The sequence below is a fragment of the Tachypleus tridentatus genome, chromosome 9 (assembly GCF_004210375.1).
Source record: "Tachypleus tridentatus isolate NWPU-2018 chromosome 9, ASM421037v1, whole genome shotgun sequence".
NCBI lineage: Eukaryota > Metazoa > Arthropoda > Merostomata > Xiphosura > Limulidae > Tachypleus > Tachypleus tridentatus.
In genome coordinates, this window is record NC_134833.1 from 45058408 (window position 1) to 45084879 (window position 26472).

The 26472-nt window shown below is 33.3% G+C and overlaps 1 protein-coding gene across 1 annotated transcript in view; it reads left to right on the top strand.

Moving 5' to 3' along the window:
- LOC143225174 (alpha-mannosidase 2C1-like) overlaps positions 1-26472 on the top strand; it is a 146280-nt gene that overhangs the window by 117972 nt on the left and 1836 nt on the right. Inside the window, 4 exon segments of the mRNA XM_076454133.1 lie at positions 1460-1633; positions 14771-14881; positions 17262-17451; positions 17649-17806. Of these exon segments, the coding sequence (XP_076310248.1) occupies positions 1460-1633; positions 14771-14881; positions 17262-17451; positions 17649-17806 (633 nt within the window).

A 26472-nucleotide genomic window follows, 5' to 3' on the forward strand; every position in this document is an offset into this window, starting at 1 on the left:
TAAACTCACCTGTGTGGTCCTTGACAAAAAAGGAGACAACTATTTAAATCTCTGTATACAAAATGTGGTAACCAACAGTTATAGTGTGGATTTTGAAGTGAGTTTCACAGTTTGTATGGCAGTAATAAAGATAGAGAGCAATTATTCATTTTGTCATTTGGGTTCTAAAGTAATTGAACCAGCCTGTATAGACTTTTGATTAAAAAGAGAACTATTTAAAACTTCTAATTCAGTTGTGGTAAACAATAGTGTAAGGAATTTTCGTACATATGTTTGATGTATTTTGTATAAACATTATTTTAAAATAAGTGGATTGTGTGCTGTCCATTTATAGTTGAAATTTATAACCAAGAAATCACAGACACCCACTATAGAGAGTTGCAGTTGACAGTTAGTATGAGCAAAAAAAGCCTCTTTGAGTATATTTTGTCCAGAACAAACTAGAAGATATGATGAAATTCCATCATATGTCTGTTAGTGGAAGCAATTTCTTAAAGTATGGTTTGTTTATCATAAGTTAGAACAATATTTGATGGAATATTAGAATATTTATCATTGTTACAGTTTTCTTTAATGTTAATTTTTGTATTTATGTACACTAACTATATTCATGTTTTGCAATTAAAGTGTTCATTAAAACTTTTATTATGTTTGTTTTGCTCTTTAGGAATAAGTAGTTTCACATTTAGGTGTTTGATTATTTTTTGGATAATTTGTGATTTATCTAGATTCTCATTCTTTCCATTTTATTTTATGATTTTTATATTTTTTGTTAATATTTGATTTTTGTTTTAGCTGGAAATATTCATTTATGATACTGGGCTTGGTGTGGCCTAGTGTGTTCAAGGCTCAGTATAGGAAATGCATGTTGTGCTAATAGTTATCCTTCTTCTAGCCAACAGGTTTTAATTAAGGGTAGTTATACCTGATCCTTGGGGCCTCTTATCTGGCTGTTTAGTCTGTAAGTTATAGGTTGAAAATAGCAAGTTCCGATATGATACTGGATATTTAACATGTCATTTTTATTCTTAGTTATACTGCACTTGTCTTGCCATTCATTTCCTATGTTAGGAAATTGTGTAAATGTTTATTTTTTCTCCTGACATTTAACTTTGGTAATTTTATATTCCTGTTATAATGTTTTATAAATATTGAAAGCCTAAAATTCAACTACTAGTGTGTGGTAGTTGCTAATTTAATTAAATTTTATAGTTATCACTATTGCTGAAATGAATTGCCCAGTATTCACTGAATTGTTTTTATTCAGATTTTGTACTTACTGTTGTTTCTAGCTTGTATTGCTCAATATTCACTGTACATGTAGATTGATAGTGAAGAGATCAATGTTTGAAGTATTATGTTATTGTTAAATGTGCTTACAAACTTTGTTTCAGTGGTGCAAAACTTAAACAGTTATTACCTTTGTAAAAATGATAAAGGTTTTTTATTTTTATTTCAGGTTATTCATCCATTGAAGATTATTAGGAAAGGACCTCTTGAAGTAAAACTAGAGATGTCAGTTAAAGTAGGAGATTATAGTGAATTGAAACAAACATTAACACTGGATGCAGTTCATCCTTACTTGAAGTTTGACACAGACATTTCATGGTTTGAATCTCACAAATTTTTAAAGGTAGACAATGAAATTTACTTCAGCATGTACTGTGAACATTCTTTATTTGAAATGTTTGAATGATTAATCTTATAAAAAGTTCAAGGTATTAAGTAATAACTAAGTGATGTAATAGAATAATTATAAAATTATCTTTAATGAGTTTTCAGTGTTACATTTGCATTACTTTATAAATAACATATTTATCACGTTGTTAAAATGAAATTTACGAGTAGCATTACACTAGCTATTTTATTACCCAAGTTTTAGTTAGCAGTACAACATCTTAATGTTGTTCTGAACAGAGTGATGTATGTGCCTTGAGTGTCTAGATAAATTATTCATAAAGTTTGGATTGTTTTAAGTTGCTGAATATACTTTTACCTTTTAATTTCTCATAGTTAAGTGAATGTAGATATGTACCATTTTAAGATAATTTAAAGCTATAAGTTAGGCTTATGAAACACTGAACATAATTGGCTACAACAGTTTAATACTGGCATACTGTTATAGTAACCTGGGTTTTATCCCTTAATGGTAGATGTATTCCATAACTCAAAGTCTGTAAAATAAAACTATGTACTTGTGTGTGTAAATATATACATGCTTACTCCATTTAAACAAAAAATTATATATTATATCACAAAAGTCTGCTGAAAGGAGGGGCATGTACAGTTGGGCAACCAAAGGAATAGGCCCCCAGTAATTGTGTGCATATGAATTTTATCAATTTGGTGAATGATATATATGTCAAAGCTAACACATATTGTATGAAGCACTATCACCTTGCTAATGCTACAAGGATCTGTTTCAAGGCAAAAAATCTTGATGCTTCATTAGAAGAATGTAGACAATGTGGAAAATGTTACATACTATAAGCAGCTGTGCTGTAACTATATAAGCATAATTTTCTTACATCATTAAAATAGGGGCACCCAAAATCCTTCAAAACTACCCCACATATGTGCATGTAGTTATACAGAAGTAAGCTAAATGAAAAGAAATAGCTATTGTTAACTTCAGATGTAGTTTTACAACTCAACATTACATCACATTTATATCTTTCTGTAATACTAAAAGATGAAGTTCCAAAACACAGTTATCTCCTCTCACACTACAGCTATTAAATAACTGCCAGGATTTTTTCCTTTGCCAATCTAAGCATTGGTCTGAATTTTTCTTGCTTGGTCCAGTCTTTTATACCCCACTTAATTGTCCCTACAGATATTTGTCTCTTGACACTTGCTACCTACGTCAATGTGACCTCTATTCTTATACTGTATATAAGCACCTCATTCATATAATATTTGTCTGTTGGCTCATTCTACCTGTGTCAGTGTGCCCTCTATTCTGGTACACTATATAAGCACCTCATTCAGATAATATTATCACTTGTTTTGAATAATGCATTCACTGATGGGTTTATCTGTACTACACTCATTGGAAATACTTTGAGTATTCTTCATGTTACTCAGTTAATTGTCATAAAAGAAATAAACAGCATGAATTTCTGGATTGTTATTTCTGGCATGAAGGCAAATCAGGTCTCTCCTGTCCCGTTTCTGATGCCTGGTGATACCTGCTCAACAATTGGATTATCATTAATAAAGCATAAGTGGATCCTGCCCATCTCTGCCAGCCATTGGATTGAACAAATTAGGGTCAGTTTGCATTTAAAAATTATGGGAACTTGGTTCATCTGTTGCACTGTTTCCAGAGCACACTTCCTCAGGACACCCTCTCCTCCGAGATTCTACTTGTGTACTTAGGGAAGCCTTCCCCCACCCATATTCCAGTCACTTTGCCTTCAGATTGTTAGAGAGAATTTACTCCACTTTGTTCTACCTGGGAGTAGGAAGCCTACATGGGAGCTTATTTGTAGTATTAGTTTAGGTTTGATGCTGAACTATCTGGTTGGGTTTAGTATGGCCATCAATATTAGTTCAATACATTGTTCCTGGAAGAGGGTCCACTGTCTCCTTGTAATTTCAAATTCAGAGTGGTTCTATTCTGGGTCCTTGTTGAGCACAATATGTTTGACACCCTCCTCATAATTCCAGAGACAAGAAGAATTTACCTTGCTCACTTGTTTGTAATTCCTTTCAGACCAGATGAGTTCTGTTTACTCAAGTTGAATGTTTCATATAGGATCCAAACATTCTGAGCTTGGGGTGAAAGCTTTACAGACTTCTTTATTTTGAGAAGGTTTGTTCTCTGCAGTGTTTCCTACCTTCTTGTCATAATACATATTGTGGTCCAATTACCCTAGTTGCTAATGTGGGATATAGAAACCATGGTTCTATAATTTTAACCTCAAGCAGTGTAGCCTTGTCTGTTTGATTAGAGGATGGCCAGTAGTGATGATAAATCCTGTAAACTTCCACCCAAAATACATGAATTAAGTTACGTCTGAAGAGTAAACCTGTTCTGGATTTAGCGTGATGCCCTTCACCTAGGTTGCCAATCTTCCATTGAACACACCCATGATTTATACAGATTTTTTCTGTATGAATAATGCTTTTACCAGCCCCTCCATTTTCTCACTGTGGGATTCTAGCTGTAGTGTAAGATAAGGTAAGAATGTTTTGGAAGATAACATTTTATTACATTGAAAATGTACTCCCGATAATACTTACTTTCTCTTACACACTTCCACTCTTCCTTACCACTAAGAGCTGGTTTTAGAGACAACAGCTTGAATCCAGTCTTGAAATAATAACATTATCTGAATGTAATGCTTATATACATTATCAGGATAAAGGGTGCATTGATGTAGGTAGAGAGGGTTACAAGACAAATATCACCATAAGTAATTAAGTGGGGAATAAAAGACAAGCAAGCAAAAAAAAAATCAGGCCAATTCTTGGACTGGCAGCAGAAGTGGTCCTAGCAATTCAGTAATAGTTACAAGATGAGAGTAGGTAAGTATTAGTGGAAGTAAATTCTCAATTCCAGAAATTGATAAGTTATATCAATTTTATATCAGTGATGTAGATTAAAAAAAAATAAAGGCTACACCATGCATATTAATAATATCGCACAATGTGAAGGCTTTGTCATCTGATACCTTTGACAAAAATATTACTTTACCTTGAAGGGATATGCACCACATAACTTTGGTATAAGGTAAATATTCTCGCTACTTGTATTTTTGAAGTAGTGCAATAAACTGAGGTTATGTCATACATATATGCTTGTTGAGATATAAAGTTGTTATTATAGTGTGTGTGTTGCAAGAATATTTTGACATTATAATCCATTTACTAGATAGTGTGATGCCAATGGAATTGATTTATTTTGATAATGGTTTGTACTAGCTTTTTTTGGTACATAATCAGGAACATAGCTAGGTGTAAACCTGAGTTACACGTAAGCGTGAAATAGGATTCTCTCACCCCTTGCTTGTGTGGGTCTAGATGGCCTTTGGGAGAATTTAAAAATTTAAATCTGAAATGCCACATTCTGATTACTTTTTAACTATATAGGCAATATATAAAGTTTTGTAAACATTTAAATTTGGCATTATTTTCCACACTATTGTTACAAAACAGTTAGTATTAATAGTTCATACAACTACAATGCAAAAGTTTTTGCGTTAGTCTCTTTTGCTTTATGAGAGATTAACTGTAATAACTAAATCTGTAACATGTTTAGCATTGAATATCAAAGAAAATTTGTATCTTGAAATTTTAATGTTATGTATAAATGTATATGGATACATCTAGCTTTGCCTCTGAAAATATTTATGCACTCACAGATTTAGTATTTATAATTTGTGTGATTGAGATATTCCTTGTTCTTAACACCATTGTAAAATGAAGTATAGATCAATGTTGGTTAAGGACCAGTTAGAAAGAGATCTGCAATAAGTTACACTTCAGTTGTGCTTATTAAAGTGTACCATTTTACAACAAATGATAATCCATGAGCTCAAAGGTTAATAGCATAAGCCATTCACATGCCCTAGACAGCAGTGTACAACATAGTGAAAACAATCTTTTTCTGGAAAACCAACACACATCACATGTAAACAAGCTGTTTCCATGATATATTTGTTTAAACACTGCATGCCTCAAGCAGCTGAAGAATGAAACAGGCATTCATGCTATTCCATGCAAAGATGTACTGGGCAAGCTATCTCTCAATTTCTGTGTAATCTGATTGTTGAAATAGATAACTTATAATAATAATAATAATAATAATAATAATAATAAAAACAACAAGGATGCTCTCCCTCTATTCTGATCTTTGATTCCTCATTTGTTGGCCCTGGTGATGAAAGCCTTCAATCTGGGTTGGACTAACTATTACAGATATAATTACCCTCCCATCTTACTACTGCTTCAGTTACCTTTTCCACTGACTCTTTTTCTATTCAAGTCACTTATCTTCTAGTACTGGTTATTGGTGTTTGATCCTGCCTTACCCACAATCTGGCTTTATGCCTAGTTTTTCTCTATTTCCTTGTGGAGTGATCCAGACTCTCTGCATGTATGGCAACCTCTTTTCTTATTCAATACACCCCTTCTTCTTGGTTGCTTACAACAGACAATGAATATTTTGCCATTGGTGTCTGCAACATGGTTGCAACATTCCTGAAGCTAAGTCCTTGCATTTCTCACCATTCAATATTTCACTTGGGTGTTTGATTAACAGTGATTCTTTTCTATTGACTATTGTAGACTAGAGGATGACATTACACTATGTTACACAAATTTTGTTTCTGGATAGTATGTGTTATTTCTTAATTATTTATGTTGTAAAAGTATAGAAAATGGCCATTATTCCCTTCAAACTTTGCTTTTGTGACCTATATAATGAAATTTAGAAATTAACCTATTTTTTATGTAAAAATGAGCAAATTTGCACATTTTCATTTACATAAGGACTGAATTAAACAACATATGAATCAAGATTTACATGTATTTATACTAAATTTTACAAAAATTAACTAAAATGTTTAGAAGTGAGTAGTTTTTCAAGATTTGCAACTGTAATGTAAATCACTTTCATGTATCAGCTCCCAAATATAGTCTCCCGTCATGTTTTCATTATACACTCCTTGGCAACAGCATTCAAAGTCTAGTATATCTTGGTGGAAGCACTCACCTAGTTTCTCTGAATACGCTCTCATGTTCTTGAATTTATTAAGATAAGCATCAAAGATATGGACTTTCAGGGACATCCTGCAGCCTATTTTGCCATAGTTTTTCACCAGAGCTTCAACCAGTTCCACATAATTTTTGGCCTTGTGATTGCCCAAGAAGCCCCAAAACACTGTGACAAAGCTGCCCCAAGCTTTTTTTTCCTTCCTTCTGAGCTTCTTGGGGAATTCTGTGCAACCAGGATCTTCTTAGGGAAGAAGTCTCGAAGGTACTTGAAGGTTGCAGACCCCTTATCAAGAGCTGTGACAAATTGTTTCATAAGACCCAATTTTATGTGCAATGGTGGGAGCAACACCTTCTGGAGGTCCACCAGTGGCTCACATTTGACAATGTGCCTCCCCACAGAGAATTCAGTTCATTGTGGCCAGTGCTTCTTGTTGTAGTGTACTGTGGTGTCCATGCTGTCCCAAAGGCAAAGATAACAGGGAAACTTGGTAAAGCCTCCTTGGAGACTCATCAGGAATGCCACCATCTTTAAGTCTCCGATAACATCCCAGCCATACTCATCATACTTAATAGCTTCTAGCAAGGTCTTGATGCTGTTGTATTCCTCTTTGAGGTACACCAAAAGATATTTAAATTTTAAAAGGTCTATAATTTGTATAATATAAAATCTTACTATTCAAGCAAGCAAAAGTTGTCTGTCTTACCTTCTAGAGTTTTTTTGCAGTGCTCGCAGGTAAAATGAGGTGCCCAGGGTTTATCTTGATCCCCATACAGGCATGCTGAAATATGCCTTGTAGGCTTCACACATTTTAGTAGATGCTGTCACAGAGTACTTTTTTGCCCTTGCCTTGATAAATTGGCCATATACATAGCAGAATGCATCTGGAGAATGCTTGCAGCTTCTTGATGCCATCTCTGATAAAATCATATAGGTTTGTGTGTTCACTTAGGCAGTTAGAACTAAACTGAAGTGGTGATCCCCTGTATATATATATATTACTATGGAAAGTTCTAGAAACTTCCAAAAGGTTCTTGAAAATTCTCATAAATTCTACAACATTCTAGAAAATTCTTGGAAGTTCTACAAATTCTTGGAAGTTCTACAAATTCTAGAAAGTCTTGAAAATTCTTCTAACTTCAAGAAAATTCTCTATCAACTACTTAGCACTAAGTCTACCTGGAATGTTCTGGAATATGGGTAAATTTGAAAATTTCATTACCCATGTCACAAAAGCAAAGTTTGAAGAGAAAAATAGGTCTTTTCTATTTACTTTAGGCATAAGCAATTGGGAAATAATACTTTTTTGCCCAGGAACAAAAACAAGTAAAAATTTTTGTTACATAGTATTATTGGCTTTATTCTCTACCTTCCCTTTTTTCCCCCTTTCTCATTATGTTTTTTCCTCTTGTGGCTGTCAGTGTCTTCTGTATATATTGGATATACAAAACTGTTTCGATTAAGAGTTATTACTTAGTTTTTTTTTAATGATTGTTTGATTTTCATGACAATAGTGTAAAAATTATTTATTTTATAGGCAATAGTTATGACAAATTTTGTTTCATAATTTGAAACAAGTATTGTGTGTGCAGTGTTGTTATACTAGGCTTTTGTGATATTGTTGACATCATTGTACTTGAATCTTTTAAATTTTTATCATTGTGTGTAATAGTGTTATCACTAGAGGGCTAGATATTTCTAGATTTTTTTTTGTCAAATGCTGTAATTACGTGGAGTTATAGAGAGCAAATTAACTGATACATAATTAGACATACCTAGACTGAGTGATTGGCTGTTTAGCCATGATGGATGATTTCTAAAGAAGTCAAAGTTATAAGACTCTAAGTTACTGGAAGCAAAGATAGACTGTGTGGTTATTAGTTTATTTGAAATGGTTAATATTTTAATGTTGAGTTTCACAGTTTAACAGAGATGAAGAGTACAGTTTTCTTCTTAAAGGGTGTTCTAAAATAATTGAACCCTCCCTGTTTTTACATTAACAAAAAAGGAGAAAATTATTTAAAGTTTTGGATGCAACTGTTTTGATGGAAACAGATTAAAGATAAATATTTCATCTTATCAGTTGGTTCTGAAGTAACTGAACCAGACTATATGGACTTTCAACAAGAAGAGAAAATAATTTAGTTTTAGATAAAACTGTGATATTCTATAGTTTAAAGAATTTTTGTACATATGATTGTCTAGTTTTGAATATATTATTTTAAAACAAGTGGATTATGTGGAATTTGTTTATTGTTGACATTTATTGACAACAAATCACAGATATTTACTGTAAAAGAATCTGGGCGTGTAAACCTGACAGTATCTGCTATTGCAGGCAAAAATATAGAATACCCATGATAACTTTGTGACCCATTACTGGTACCACATTCCCATTTTTTTTCTACTTATGGGTTTCATTTCCCTTCAGCTGCCATTCTCCAGTGTTCTCAGAGGATCTAAAAAGGTGGGTTGTTAATTGTTTCTGTGAAGATTCCATGTAAAATAAAGGAAACCCCTCAAAGTTAAAAAAAAATTATATATATGCATATTAATAATATCGCACAATGTGAAGGCTTTGTCATCTGATACCTTTGACAAAAATATTACTTTACCTTGAAGGGATATGCACCACATAACTTTGGTATAAGGTAAATATTCTCGCTACTTGTATTTTTGAAGTAGTGCAATAAACTGAGGTTATGTCATACATATATGCTTGTTGAGATATAAAGTTGTTATTATAGTGTGTGTGTTGCAAGAATATTTTGACATTATAATCCATTTACTAGATAGTGTGATGCCAATGGAATTGATTTATTTTGATAATGGTTTGTACTAGCTTTTTTTGGTACATAATCAGGAACATAGCTAGGTGTAAACCTGAGTTACACGTAAGCGTGAAATAGGATTCTCTCACCCCTTGCTTGTGTGGGTCTAGATGGCCTTTGGGAGAATTTAAAAATTTAAATCTGAAATGCCACATTCTGATTACTTTTTAACTATATAGGCAATATATAAAGTTTTGTAAACATTTAAATTTGGCATTATTTTCCACACTATTGTTACAAAACAGTTAGTATTAATAGTTCATACAACTACAATGCAAAAGTTTTTGCGTTAGTCTCTTTTGCTTTATGAGAGATTAACTGTAATAACTAAATCTGTAACATGTTTAGCATTGAATATCAAAGAAAATTTGTATCTTGAAATTTTAATGTTATGTATAAATGTATATGGATACATCTAGCTTTGCCTCTGAAAATATTTATGCACTCACAGATTTAGTATTTATAATTTGTGTGATTGAGATATTCCTTGTTCTTAACACCATTGTAAAATGAAGTATAGATCAATGTTGGTTAAGGACCAGTTAGAAAGAGATCTGCAATAAGTTACACTTCAGTTGTGCTTATTAAAGTGTACCATTTACAACAAATGATAATCCATGAGCTCAAAGGTTAATAGCATAAGCCATTCACATGCCCTAGACAGCAGTGTACAACATAGTGAAAACAATCTTTTTCTGGAAAACCAACACACATCACATGTAAACAAGCTGTTTCCATGATATATTTGTTTAAACACTGCATGCCTCAAGCAGCTGAAGAATGAAACAGGCATTCATGCTATTCCATGCAAAGATGTACTGGGCAAGCTATCTCTCAATTTCTGTGTAATCTGATTGTTGAAATAGATAACTTATAATAATAATAATAATAATAATAATAAAAACAACAAGGCTGCTCTCCCTCTATTCTGATCTTTGATTCCTCATTTGTTGGCCCTGGTGATGAAAGCCTTCAATCTGGGTTGGACTAACTATTACAGATATAATTACCCTCCCATCTTACTACTGCTTCAGTTACCTTTTCCACTGACTCTTTTCTATTCAAGTCACTTATCTTCTAGTACTGGTTATTGGTGTTTGATCCTGCCTTACCCACAATCTGGCTTTATGCCTAGTTTTTCTCTATTTCCTTGTGGAGTGATCCAGACTCTCTGCATGTATGGCAACCTCTTTTCTTATTCAATACACCCCTTCTTCTTGGTTGCTTACAACAGACAATGAATATTTTGCCATTGGTGTCTGCAACATGGTTGCAACATTCCTGAAGCTAAGTCCTTGCATTTCTCACCATTCAATATTTCACTTGGGTGTTTGATTAACAGTGATTCTTTTCTATTGACTATTGTAGACTAGAGGATGACATTACACTATGTTACACAAATTTTGTTTCTGGATAGTATGTGTTATTTCTTAATTATTTATGTTGTAAAAGTATAGAAAATGGCCATTATTCCCTTCAAACTTTGCTTTTGTGACCTATATAATGAAATTTAGAAATTAACCTATTTTTTATGTAAAAATGAGCAAATTTGCACATTTTCATTTACATAAGGACTGAATTAAACAACATATGAATCAAGATTTACATGTATTTATACTAAATTTTACAAAAATTAACTAAAATGTTTAGAAGTGAGTAGTTTTTCAAGATTTGCAACTGTAATGTAAATCACTTTCATGTATCAGCTCCCAAATATAGTCTCCCGTCATGTTTTCATTATACACTCCTTGGCAACAGCATTCAAAGTCTAGTATATCTTGGTGGAAGCACTCACCTAGTTTCTCTGAATACGCTCTCATGTTCTTGAATTTATTAAGATAAGCATCAAAGATATGGACTTTCAGGGACATCCTGCAGCCTATTTTGCCATAGTTTTTCACCAGAGCTTCAACCAGTTCCACATAATTTTTGGCCTTGTGATTGCCCAAGAAGCCCCAAAACACTGTGACAAAGCTGCCCCAAGCTTTTTTTTCCTTCCTTCTGAGCTTCTTGGGGAATTCTGTGCAACCAGGATCTTCTTAGGGAAGAAGTCTCGAAGGTACTTGAAGGTTGCAGACCCCTTATCAAGAGCTGTGACAAATTGTTTCATAAGACCCAATTTTATGTGCAATGGTGGGAGCAACACCTTCTGGAGGTCCACCAGTGGCTCACATTTGACAATGTGCCTCCCCACAGAGAATTCAGTTCATTGTGGCCAGTGCTTCTTGTTGTAGTGTACTGTGGTGTCCATGCTGTCCCAAAGGCAAAGATAACAGGGAAACTTGGTAAAGCCTCCTTGGAGACTCATCAGGAATGCCACCATCTTTAAGTCTCCGATAACATCCCAGCCATACTCATCATACTTAATAGCTTCTAGCAAGGTCTTGATGCTGTTGTATTCCTCTTTGAGGTACACCAAAAGATATTTAAATTTTAAAAGGTCTATAATTTGTATAATATAAAATCTTACTATTCAAGCAAGCAAAAGTTGTCTGTCTTACCTTCTAGAGTTTTTTTGCAGTGCTCGCAGGTAAAATGAGGTGCCCAGGGTTTATCTTGATCCCCATACAGGCATGCTGAAATATGCCTTGTAGGCTTCACACATTTTAGTAGATGCTGTCACAGAGTACTTTTTTGCCCTTGCCTTGATAAATTGGCCATATACATAGCAGAATGCATCTGGAGAATGCTTGCAGCTTCTTGATGCCATCTCTGATAAAATCATATAGGTTTGTGTGTTCACTTAGGCAGTTAGAACTAAACTGAAGTGGTGATCCCCTGTATATATATATATTACTATGGAAAGTTCTAGAAACTTCCAAAAGGTTCTTGAAAATTCTCATAAATTCTACAACATTCTAGAAAATTCTTGGAAGTTCTACAAATTCTAGAAAGTCTTGAAAATTCTTCTAACTTCAAGAAAATTCTCTATCAACTACTTAGCACTAAGTCTACCTGGAATGTTCTGGAATATGGGTAAATTTGAAAATTTCATTACCCATGTCACAAAAGCAAAGTTTGAAGAGAAAAATAGGTCTTTTCTATTTACTTTAGGCATAAGCAATTGGGAAATAATACTTTTTGCCCAGGAACAAAAACAAGTAAAAATTTTTGTTACATAGTATTATTGGCTTTATTCTCTACCTTCCCTTTTTTCCCCTTTCTCATTATGTTTTTTCCTCTTGTGGCTGTCAGTGTCTTCTGTATATATTGGATATACAAAACTGTTTCGATTAAGAGTTATTACTTAGTTTTTTTTAATGATTGTTTGATTTTCATGACAATAGTGTAAAAATTATTTATTTTATAGGCAATAGTTATGACAAATTTTGTTTCGTAATTTGAAACAAGTATTGTGTGTGCAGTGTTGTTATACTAGGCTTTTGTGATATTGTTGACATCATTGTACTTGAATCTTTTAAATTTTTATCATTGTGTGTAATAGTGTTATCACTAGAGGGCTAGATATTTCTAGATTTTTTTTTGTCAAATGCTGTAATTATGTGGAGTTATAGAGAGCAAATTAACTGATACATAATTAGACATACCTAGACTGAGTGATTGGCTGTTTAGCCATGATGGATGATTTCTAAAGAAGTCAAAGTTATAAGACTCTAAGTTACTGGAAGCAAAGATAGACTGTGTGGTTATTAGTTTATTTGAAATGGTTAATATTTTAATGTTGAGTTTCACAGTTTAACAGAGATGAAGAGTACAGTTTTCTTCTTAAAGGGTGTTCTAAAATAATTGAACCCTCCCTGTTTTTACATTAACAAAAAGGAGAAAATTATTTAAAGTTTTGGATGCAACTGTTTTGATGGAAACAGATTAAAGATAAATATTTCATCTTATCAGTTGGTTCTGAAGTAACTGAACCAGACTATATGGACTTTCAACAAGAAGAGAAAATAATTTAGTTTTAGATAAAACTGTGATATTCTATAGTTTAAAGAATTTTTGTACATATGATTGTCTAGTTTTGAATATATTATTTTAAAACAAGTGGATTATGTGGAATTTGTTTATTGTTGACATTTATTGACAACAAATCACAGATATTTACTGTAAAAGAATCTGGGCGTGTAAACCTGACAGTATCTGCTATTGCAGGCAAAAATATAGAATACCCATGATAACTTTGTGACCCATTACTGGTACCACATTCCCATTTTTTTTCTACTTATGGGTTTCATTTCCCTTCAGCTGCCATTCTCCAGTGTTCTCAGAGGATCTAAAAAGGTGGGTTGTTAATTGTTTCTGTGAAGATTCCATGTAAAATAAAGGAAACCCCTCAAAGTTAAAAAAAAAAATTATATATATATATATATACTGATACTTATGGCTGGAGTTGCTTTACAGGTAATACTCCCTTCATCTGATACTTCCATAAAATTGGCGATAACAAAAAGTGTTAAGCTTTTTCTTCTACTTTTCAGTAGTTGTTATTGAGACAGAATTTTGAGCGAGATTACTTTAACATTTTATATATTTTACATTTTAAGTTATACTATTACTTGACAAATTGACATCACAAAATGTGATTCTTCTTCTCACATGTGGAATATGTCTGCTATCCCTACTTGTAGTAACCTAGTGCACAGTTTATCTGAGTAAGACTTTGTACAGATGATGGGGAAGTTCTCTCGTGTGTTCTCTTCTATTCAAATTCTTTCCTCCTTTATTGGGTTGTTATACTTGTGGTTGGAAGATCACAGATAACCCATTGTGTAGCTTTGTGTTTAACAACAAACAAACCATTCTGTTTTCATCTACTGAAGTGGAAGAAACCTGCTTTCTAGTACCAGCTGGCTGAGAAATTGGTATAGTGAAATCCCCTTTGAGTGGGTTTTAACCAGATATTAATTTTTCCAAGGAAAAATAAAACATTAAACCTCATTTCTAAATTGTTTAATATTTGTGTAACTTACTGAGATTATCCTTTAACAATACATTTAGAACTTATAGATACAAAAATTTCAAGTTACTTTATTTTTTAATATTCAAACTGTACTTTTTATTACATTTACTAACTAGCATTAGAATAAAACTTTGAAAAGTTTTGTTGTTTCTTTTCATAAAGGTTAGTTTGTTTGAACGGTATATTTTCACTCTTGTTACCTCAATACTTCATTTAATGTATTTGAAAAAAGGGTTTGTAAATGTGAAATATTTATAGACCTAAATTAAACTATTTATATTTTATAACGTCATTATTTAGGTTGAATTTCCTGTAAACATTCTTGCCAATCAAGCAACTTATGAGATTCAGTTTGGCCACTTGCAACGCCCAACCCACTTTAACACATCTTGGGACTGGGCAAAATATGAGGTTAGTACAAGATGAGTTTAATGTGATTACAAGATATGTGTTTTTGTATAATACTTTATTCTCATAAACATGAACTTCAGAAGGCTGTAATTTACTGATTTGAGATATTTTTTCCCTTGTATTTCAAATGTTTTGTGACTACCAACATTACTTTTGATAAAATAAGTGTTGTGAATCAGTTAAATACCAATTATAATCACATTACACACCTGTATGGAATTTTTGATGAGATCTGGATCAGAAAAGTGAGATTTATGGTCTAGTTAAAAATGACAAATCTAATTTGTGTCAAGTTTGGGTTAAACCATTGATATACTAGGTTAGACATTTTACACAATAATAATAAATTTTCAACTTTCTGACATTTAAGGTTGTGAAGTATCTAATCTGTTAATATCCACCATTTGTAGATGGTTTCAAAAAGAATTTTGCTTGTAGATTTCCTTTACTTCCTTTTATTCCTGCTTGATCATTTTTCTCTTTTTAATTCCTCTTAACGTCTTTGAAAGACAATTTTTTTCAATAAATTTGTTTTCTTCAATATGTGTATCTTTACACAGTAAGGAGAATTTTTCGGGTAGGCTCTGCCTGCAACTTTTCTCCTGTGCCATACAAACATCCACAAATGTGTTTGATGACCTATTGAAAGGAGGAAAGGACCGTGGTATCTGAGTAATTGCTACATACTACTTTGACCTTGAATTCCTATTGGTAAAAGTTCCTGGGATGGCATTCTAAAGGTGGCTAGGGTCAACTAAATGCCAGTATCGAAAACCTCAGTGGGTTTTATATGTGTAGTTTGTGCTAATGTGCAGTGCCCATGAAACCCTGCTATTTCTCTGCTTTCCTTGAAGTTTTGACAGGATACTATGTCTCCTTGTAGTGTTTTTTCTAAATTTAACCTTTCAATGGGTAAGTGCCACAAACATGAATTACTGCTTGTGATAATCCAAGACAGATGAATTAATGTTACAAATGTCACTTTTTCATCATTTCTCAACTGCCAGAGGTTTTTCCTACATTGTAAAACATATAAAAAAAGAGACATGTAACATGCTTATTAATAAACATTAGTAGTGTATATTTGTTTGGTATTAATTTTTAAAAAATTGTTCCTTTAATGGAGAAAGTAGAAGTGAAAAAATAAGTTAGTGTATAATAGTAAAAGAAGAATACATAGTTACAGTGTTAAACCATGTATGCACTACATATTCATAGTTAAATGTATCTAAAGACAACTGTAACTTGTATATTTCTATTTTGTTTTTCTTCAAATTCAATAAGAGAAATGCTCATAGGCAGTTACTTTTAGAGACAGTTAAGTATAGATTACCAAACTTCATGTTGTTATATGCTATTTTTATCTGAGGTATAGCAACTCCTAGAATAGCTCTGAGTGTTTTTATGTTTTTTTTCAATTACAAACTTTTAGCTCATATCTCCATCAGCTCTTAAGTAATTTGAGGTCTAATTACAATTTTTGATTCAGAAGGTTAATTGATGTATTTGACTATGCCCAAAGTCACATAGGCTAATTTACTGTAATCCTGCCTGAAGACAAATGTGGAAGACTGTTTAAACATTGTCCTCTGGATTTCTTTCTACAACAGGCAGTTGCTGTCCATTGCAAGAAATATCTGCAAATGTCATCAAAGTAATGAAAAATTTGAAAATACATTAATTTATTCTGTCACTCTAATAAAAGTTATTTAATATTTTACCATCACTGCATGGAAAATTCATTAGCAAATTGATATAATAAACCCCAATTCAGCTTTCAAAGGATTTCTAGTAATAAAGTGGTAAGATTGCAACTTGTGATGCCCAAAACTGTGGGCACAGCACTGGATTTTAATACCTGAGGTGGGCACAGCACAGATAGTCCATGATGTAGATTTTTGCCTAACTACAAAGAAACAGTTTCTAAAAATCTTTAAGCTTGCTCTAAGAATAGCTATAGTAGTTGGCTTCAACTGAGGAATGATGTTTTAAATGAGGTTGAGCTTTTCAGTATTATCAAATGAGTGTGTTGAAGCTAGTTGTTGTTGAAAGTATTTTCCTTTTGTAGGACATCAAAGCCAAACATGTAAAGTGAATTATCACAAAAACTTCTTTCATTCTAGGGTATTGTTACAAAGTTTAATATACCAGAGAGGATTCAAAATTTTTTAAATTATCAAAAGACTATTATATCAACTTATTAGTATTTTTAGTTCCAAAAATATCTCGATTTATTTATGTCAGCGAATTCTTCAATTCATGTAGCATTATTTAATATCACAAAAAGGTTTATTTGTGTTTATTATGCTGAATAAATATTTACAATTGTGTTGTGGTAAACTACTTTTGTTATTTAATTCTGTTAATATATTTCAATCAGGTATGTGGTCACAAATGGGTGACCCTATCAGAATATGATTGTGGTGTGGCCTTACTGAATACAAACAAATATGGGCATGCTGTTCATGGCAGTACTATGAGAATTTCCCTTCTAAGGTCTTCAAAGTCTCCAGACAGTGAAGCTGATATGAGATGCCATCAGTTCACATATGCACTTATGCCCTATAATGGTAAAATTTTTTTATTGTTATTATTCTTGAGAAAATTTCATATTATTATATCATCAAAAATTCTTTATAATCTTTAACACAAAAGATTTCACTGGTGATTAATAATAATATGTATCATGTAGTTAAATGATAATTATCTAGAGAAATTTTGTATTTGGGTATGAAATACATGCAGATTTATGTATCATCTTTGTCAGGTACATTTCAGTCAGCTGGTGTTATTCAACAAGCTTATCAACTCAACAACCCCATTAAAGTGTTCCACACTAGTGCCACCTCTGGGATGGAAACAGATATGGAGGTTCCACTTCGTGTAGTGTTAATTGATAAGCACGAATCTATGAGTTGGTTCCAGGTATACAATTATATTCTTGTTCAGTGCAAAATAAATACATTTCAAGAAAAAATTTATGAAGATTCAATACACACACACACATATATATGCTACTTTATTTTCCTTTTTTGTAATATGAAGTAACATTTTATGTGAAAAGGTGATACTTAAGGAAACAGTCAATCAGTATGTAATTTGACTAGGTTTTGTATAATTTTTTTCAAAATAATATGAAAACGTATCTTCAAACAAGCTTGGCCAGTGAGATAAACCTTATTAAAACTTCAATAATATTACCTTGTAGATCATTTGAACATAAAACTTAATAAAAAAATAAAGAAAATAATACAATAAAGTACTTTCATGGCTCTCATAATACTACCTGAGCATAATGAATCTTAAAAAGATTCAGGATGTTGAAGTGTGAGAATAAAATGTTTCATAGATACAGTTTTTATTTATAAATAATTTCATTTCTTCTATCAGCCACAGTAGTATATAAATCAAGATTTTAAGAAATCTTAATGTTAACTTGTGGTAATAACTTTTTCATATATATAGTTTTTTATTTCATATCATTTATTCATACTTACACTGCAAAATTCTATTAGAAATGACTAACAACCATGATATTGTCTGTTGATAAGTTTTGAAAATAATCTTATCCTAAACATTTAGAAGGATAGCATTTTTATCATTTTACTTGTTTGTTTAATTCATATGAACATATTATAATTCCAAAATGAATACTAACCTCTGTACAAAGACAACTATTTCCTTTTGTGTTTTTTGCAAATTCATATTGAAAGATACACATACCCCAGGCTTGTGAAAACTTTCACCTAATATCACGTGTTCACGTGAATTTGTGCTACTACATGTTAATATATCAAGCAGCAAAACTCATACTTTTATGCTTGAGAATCAGTTCTTAATATATACATACAGAAGATTATGCTTAGCTGTAGTTAATTACTCCTTATTATGTAACACTTGGAATATAATTTTTGGTCATGTTTCGTTGCTCCTTTCCATGTACAGATAACTGTTGATGCTTAGACATAATTATTTACTCTTTAAGATGTACACTTATGTGTTAATTTTTGGATCTAGTTTACTACTCCTAAACATATGACACAAAATATGATGCTTAGTCGTAATTACTTACTTCTTATGTCACATATTAACCCTTTCAACACTGAATAACAACTTTTAATGTTTGGCATGGTGCTGAACATATATGTTTGATACTTCAACTAATTACGGTATCAGTACTAAAAGCATGATATCTCGGCAATAACTCAACAAAAGTTACTGAAATATTCAGTGATTGTATCCAATACTATATATGTTAAATTCAATACATAAGAATAACAGGAATAAAGGAAGGTCACCTGCTGTGCTGAACCTTCAAGTCGACTGCGGTCCCCAACTGTGCCGAAAGGATTAAAGTGATGTTTCAACACAGTAGTTCATAACTCCTTAACATTTACCCATAGTAGATAATATTTAGTCATAGCTAATTGCTCTTTAGTATATTTGCATGTTAGATAGTGCTTCTATCAAATTTCTTTCTCTTTAACATATACCCATAGATAGTCATGTTTAGTTTTAATTTATTACTTCTTACCATATACACACAAGGGATAATGTTTCAGTATCATTTATTCTTCCTTATCATGTAACACTTTGATGATGGTGATGTACATACTTTGTTAATTATTTCTTAATGTGTACACATGGAAAATAATGTTCTGTTCTAGTTATTTACTCCTTAATATATACACACTGAAGATTGTGTTTAGGTGTTGTTCATAACCCCTATCACATGCAACAAATTGATGAAAATATTTCCTTATAATTCATTACTCCTTAAAATGTAGACACAGCAGATAATATTTCATCCTAGTTCATTATTTCTTAATATCTTCACTGCAGTGATTAATTCAGGTTAATTACTTCTTCACATACAGTTATAAGATAGGTTTAGTTATAATCAGTTACTCCATAACAAATTGTACATTGTAAATAATGTTTCGTTTTAGCTACGTACTCCTTCACAGGTGCTCATTGCAGATAACATTATATAACAACATTTTTACTTGTTCTTGTTCCTGGGCAGAAAGTGTTATTTCCAATTGCTTATACCTAAAGTAAATAGAAAAGACCTATTTTTCTCTTCAAACTTTGCTTTTGTGACCTGAGTAATGAAATTTTCAAATTTACCCATTTTCCAGGACATTCTAGGTAGATTCAGTGCTGAGTAGCTGATAGAAAATTTTCTCAAACGTACAAGGATTTTCAAGAACTTTCCATAGTAATGTATATGTAACAGGGGCTCACCACTTCAGTTTAGTTCTAACTGCCTAAGTGAACACATAGACCTATCTGAATTTATAATGATTGCATCAAGAAGCTGCAAGCATTCTGCAATGTATATGGCCAATTTATCAAGACAAGAGCAAAAAAGTACTCTGTGACAGCATTTACTAAAATGTGTGAAGCCTTCAAGGCATATTTCAGCATGCCTGTTGGGGATCAAGACAAACCCTGGGCACCTCATTATACCTGCGAGCACTGCAAAAAAACTCTAGAAAGTAAGACAGACTGTTTTTGCTTTCTTGAATAGTAATATTTTATATTATACAAATTTTAGACCTTATGAAATTTAAATATCTCAAAGAGGAATATAATAGTATCAAGACTTTGCTAGAAGCCTTGAAGTGTGATGAGTATGGCTGGGATGTTATTGGAGACTTAAAAATGGTGGCATTCCTGATGGGTCTCCAAGGAGGTTTTACCAAGTTTCCCTGTTATCGTTGCCTTTGGGACAGCAGGGACACCACAGTACACTACAACAAGAAGCACTGGCCACAATGAACTGAATTCTCTGTGGGGAAGCACAATGTCAAGTGTGAGCCACTGGTGGACCTCCAGAATGTGTTGCTCCCACCATTGCACATAAAATTGAGTCTTATGAAACAATTTATCACAGCTTTTGATAAGGAGTCTGCAGCCTTCAAGTACCTTTGAGACTTCTTCCCTAAGCTATCTGAGGCAAAGGTCAAAGCTAGTGTCTTCATTGGACCACAAATAGAGAAGATCCTGGAGTGCACAGAATTCCTCAAGAAGTTCTGGTCCAGTGGAAGCTTGGTGTGCCAGTTTTCTTTACATTGTATTGGAAGAAATTTTGATTCCATTTTTTCACACTCCCATGTCTCCTATACCCTTTTCCTTATGATCACAGAACCAGTCAGTCTGTTTTAAGCAGTTCTGAAACTATTATCCCAGCAGGCCAGTGAACCTTTTGTACATCCTTTCTACATTTCATACTCTTTGTTGTTCATGAGAAAACCATGGATTGGAGGCCTGTTATTGATTTGTTCTGCATTAGTCGCATTGTTCACCTGCCTCATTTTACCATAGAGTTGTTTCTCACCCTACAGTCAGTGTTGTCTCCAGGCTGATGGATGACCAAATGTACATCATCAATGCTTATCACCACAGTCTCATTTATATCTTTGGTTCATCCATCATGGAGTGGTTTATCAAATTGGTTCCCTATTCTTTGGGCTTGATTCTCTTCCTTATGATTTTTGTTTGGGTAGTCATAGCTTTTGCTCACCATCTTCATGCTCTGGGGTTGCTCTTTCACCATTATATGGATGACTGGCTTCTGGCTTATTCCAAGCTGGAGCTAACCAGCTACACTCATCAGCTCCTTCTAGTGGCTGCTCTGGTGGGCTGGTTAATTAAATTGGAGAAGTGCTTTCTCTGACCTACCAAATATCTATTCCACATGAATGTCTCTTTTGACACTAATCTCAGTTGGGCCCATCCTTCTCTTCTACAACTTTATTCCATGGAAATGTTGGTTTGCCACACCATTTCAACTTCTGCATTTTCTGTCATGAGGTTCTATTGCTTTTGGGGATGTGGTTTTCCATAACATCACTGTTCCCCCTCAGATGTGTGCATATGCAATCCATTCAAAGGGCTCTTCATGATCAATGGAATCTTGATCCCTTGTTAGCTTCTGTTACACTTCCTCCTAACCTAGTGGATGATCTGTATTGGTGGTTGGATAAGGCACACATATTGGCAAGCATCGTACTCTTTCTACTCATTTATATTTCCATTTTTTCACAGACATCTCCATTCAGGACTGGGTTTATCAGTCACCAGCAGACTTTAAGCCATTGATTGGTAGATGAAAGAGTTTTGCATATCAACTTCCTTGTAGTCAGTCAGGCTTTAAGATACTTCCTTTCTCTCACTTGTGATGTTTCATTCCAACAATTCCATAGTGGTAGCACATATCAATCACCAAAAGGGTACTTGCTCAAAATCTCTGTGTTTTGGAGCACTGGGTCTTCTCTGTGGATCCTGCACACTCTACATTCACCTTATTGCATGTTATATTCCTGGTGGATTCAATCAAAGTGGATTGTCTTTCCCTCAATAACCAAAAATATCCAATAGAGTGGTTATTAGATCCCTTTGTTTTCCAGTTATGTTGCAGTCTGTGGGGTTTCCCAATGTAAATGCATTTGCCACATACCTACATCACAAGTTACCCCTCTTTTGGTCCCTGGTACCTAATTCTTTAGCTCTGGCTGTGTATACTTGCATCCAGAATTAGTCCCATAGATTCCTTTATATTTATCCTTCTGTCTGATTACTTCAGTGGGTGGTCTCTCTTATCCATATTATTTCATGTTACGTCCTTCTGTGCCCCCCACTAGTGCAGCGGTATGTCTTTGGATTTACAATGCTTAAATCAGGGGTTTGATTCCCCTTGGTTGGCTCAATAGATAGCCAGATGTGACTTTGCTATAAGAAAAACACATACAAACACACACATGTCCTTCTGATCGCTCATTACTAGTTAGCTCAACTGTAGTTTCCACAATTACAGAAATTACAATTTTTCCCTCCAGTACCTCATCCTTTCTCTTCTTTCCTTCTTTGTCAATCACCAATTCTGCACCCAAATATTCACATTCTTTGTTCTCACACCTGGCTTTCATCTGGTCCTTTGCAAAGACATCAGGTTTTTTCCATTGAGTAGCTTTCTTTTTAGCTTGTTCTGTATGTTCTTTAGTAGAACTGTATCAGCACAAATGGGAAGTGTTCAGCAATTGGTCTACATCTCAGGGATTTCTTGATGACCAACCTACTGTGGCTAGAGTGGTGGAATTTCTTGCATTGCTTTTCGACTGGGTGTCTTTGGTTTTCTTGTCCTTCGGTTATTGGGCTGACTTATTTCATAACTTTAGTTTTTCCTGATATTATCAAGCTTCTCATTCCTCTGTTCTTGCCATATTTAGGCATTCCTTCTGAATTCATCATCCCCTAGATAGTTATTCTTTTGGACTGGAATATTAATGTTATCTTCAAATCCTGCATTTTCTACCATTTGAACCACATTCCTTATGTTCCATATTTCATATTTTTCTTAAAATGTATTTCCTTCTCCTTTTAGTCTGTGGTTGTTGAGGGTCTGATTTGTTTGCCATTGATATTTCATGTCCAATTTACTACTCTTCTTACCGTCTTTTTTAACCAGATTGTTCCTTCCTCCCAAAACCTTAGTGGCTAGGGAGGGTAACTCCTTCTTTTTGACTGTTACTCTTCTTTCTATTTCTCAGCTGTATCCTCATTCTATGCATGATTTTGTCATTCTTATCCTTCAGGTGGAGGAGAAAGTTTGTTGGCTTTGATGTTGCTTATTTTCTCATTGTAAATCCAGTGGTTTGGAATGTATCACTCTATGGCTACAGGTTGGGATCCAGTTAAAAGTTTATCTATATATAAAATGTTGTGGTGCAATTACCATTACCACCCATCAACATAGTTTATAGGCACCAAGACCCCTTATTTCCAACCCTGAGTTGACATTGGCCTGTAATGATGGTTACTTATGTATTGTTCCACTGTTAATACAGAAACTAAGTTCTGGATGAAGAGCATGCCTGTGCAGGATGTAGTGCTGTTTCTACACTCATGTGCCACTCTTATTTTGGTGTTCTGTGTTCTATGCAAATGTTTCTGTATGGATAATGCCTTTACTGGTCACTCTGCATTTTCAATGTGGAATTCTAGATATGTGTCAGTGGATGATAAGCATGTTTTGAAAGTTAACATTTTCCTAAATTGAAAATCTCTTTATAATAATACTTAGAGCAACAGACACTTTCCCACTCTTTCTCCTCACTAAGAGCCAGTGTTAGTCTCAAAAAGGTGGTTATGTTGTCTGAGTGAGGTGCTTATATACAGTACCAGGATGGAAGACACATTGACATAAATGGAGAGTGTCACAAGGCCAAAAGTCACCAATGGTATTTAAGTGGGGTATAAAAGATTGGAGCAAGCAAGACCAATGCTTAAATGGGCAAAATGAATGTCGAGAAATAGCTAGCTATAAGTATCAGTGGAGGTCAGTATTATTGGAAGCATATTTTCAATGTAGGAAAATATTAACTTATATCTCCAGGTGTGAGGAATAAGTTAGCTAATTGGATAGAAGTGTGGCTGGATAAAAGAAAGCAGAGGGCCATTACAAATGGAGTTTAGTCCATTTGTATTAATGTAACAAGCTGGATATCTCAGAGTAAAGTCTCAGGACATTTGCTCTTTTTTGATTTACATCAATGATGTGGATGAAGGAATGGTTAATAAATTACTTAAATTTGCTGATAATATTAAAGTCTTGGGTGTTGATAGCTGTGAAGTGGGTGCCTTACAAAAGGATTTAGATCAGTTAGTGAGCTGGGCAATAAATAGCAGATGGATTTCAATTATAATAAATGCAAGATAATGTGTGTAGGTAATCATAAGTTAAATTATAATTTGAATGGAAATAACCTTAAGAGTATCAATAAATAGATTCTGGTGTAATGGTTAATCAGTCTCTTAAGCCATCCAAGCAGTGTGCTGTTGCTACTGGTAGGGCAACTAGAAATTTAGGTTTTATCTGCAGAAATTGAATACAAGTCTAAAGAGTTATATTTTCATTGTATAGGTCACTGGTTATGCCACATTTGGAGTATTGTGCTCATTCTTGGCTTCTTACTTTAGTAAGGACTATATTGTTGGAAAAGGTTGAGAGGAGAGTTACCAGAATGTTGTGTGGGATCTCCTGGTTATCATAGGAGGAGGGATTAAGATTTATTAAATTGGTTTCTCTTGGAAAAATAAGAGTTGGAGGGAATCTGACTAAGGTGTTTAAAATTATAAAGGAATTGATAATGTTGATGCATAATCTTTTTCATGATTAACAATGAGAACAGTAGGACCAGGAGATGTAAATATACATTTTCAGCTAAGACAGTTTTATTTTTCTTATAGGATGATTAGCCTCTGGAATGGGTTGCCTTTTGATATTGTGGGAGCAGTAAAATTTAAGTGTGTTTAAGAGAAAGCTTCATAAGTACATGAATTATAAGAGTTGGTTTTGAGATTTTTGTTTTTAATTAATTTATGTGATAGTTTTAGTTTAGTGTAAAAGATAGGAGAACTAAAATGGACTAACAGATCCCCCAAAAAGAACATTGTCGGGTAAAAATTAGGCTGTTATTAATTCTTAAGTCAGAAGATGTTGATAAACTTCAATTGTCAGCAAAAATCTCAACCGATTTAACAATTTCTTTAATAAAAAAGAAGTTACAAGGTACTTTATATCATCTGTTAATACTTTTGTTCTTAACAAAATGCTGGTTTTTCGGTCTGAATTTGTTTGATGTCTAATTGGAAAGGTATGTAGTAAAGACATTTATACTTGTATCACAGGTGGTTGAACAATAGTGGTACTGTAGTCAGTAAACACATATATAGTTCTATCACAGCTAATTAATTTTAGTGGTAGTATTATCAGTAAAGACTTTATACTTATATCACAAGTGCTTACCATTTGGAGAACTATTGAAGTTGCTTTGTTCTTCAACATGACCTAAAACATGCAATTGAGTAGTGTACTAGGTGATGTTACCAAAATTTGCACCAGCAGGGGCTGATCCCTGTACTTAGGTCACTGTTAGTAAAAGGTAAAAGAGAGTTTCTTTACTGATGTAACCAGTGGTTCTCTTGCTGTATACTTTGGTCATTTCTCACATTTTAACCTGTTGAGATGGAATCAGTGTAATAAATCCCATCATACTATATAACCTACACAACAAGCTCAGAAAACTGCAATTTTGTGTTATATTAGCTGTTATCAGTCTAGCTATATAGGTAATTATAAATGGCAGTGAAAATTGGTTTCCTAAGAGAATTTAATTCCTCAAAAGATGTAAGTATGGAAACCAGTTCCACTTACTAAACTTGGATGATGAGAGCTTAAAATTACTATTTTAAGTAATTGGCTTAGTTGTGGATTATTATCTAACATTTCACTCACAAAACCAGAAATATGACTTCTTTAGTTAGATTGAAAGCTATCTGCCATTATCAAAATGGGAGTACAAACTAATCTTCAGAACTAAAAGTAATATGGTATCTGACATTTAAAATCATCAGTCTATTTCGTATCCTGTTTATGAATGTTGCTGAATCGGTTTCATTGCATAAAGAAGGCTATAATAATGGAAATTTATGTTCTTATATAAACCAGTGTTTTTGTAAAATAAATATAAAAAAATTGATTAAGAACTCAAGCAATTAGTAAATCTAGTTTAAACTATACATAT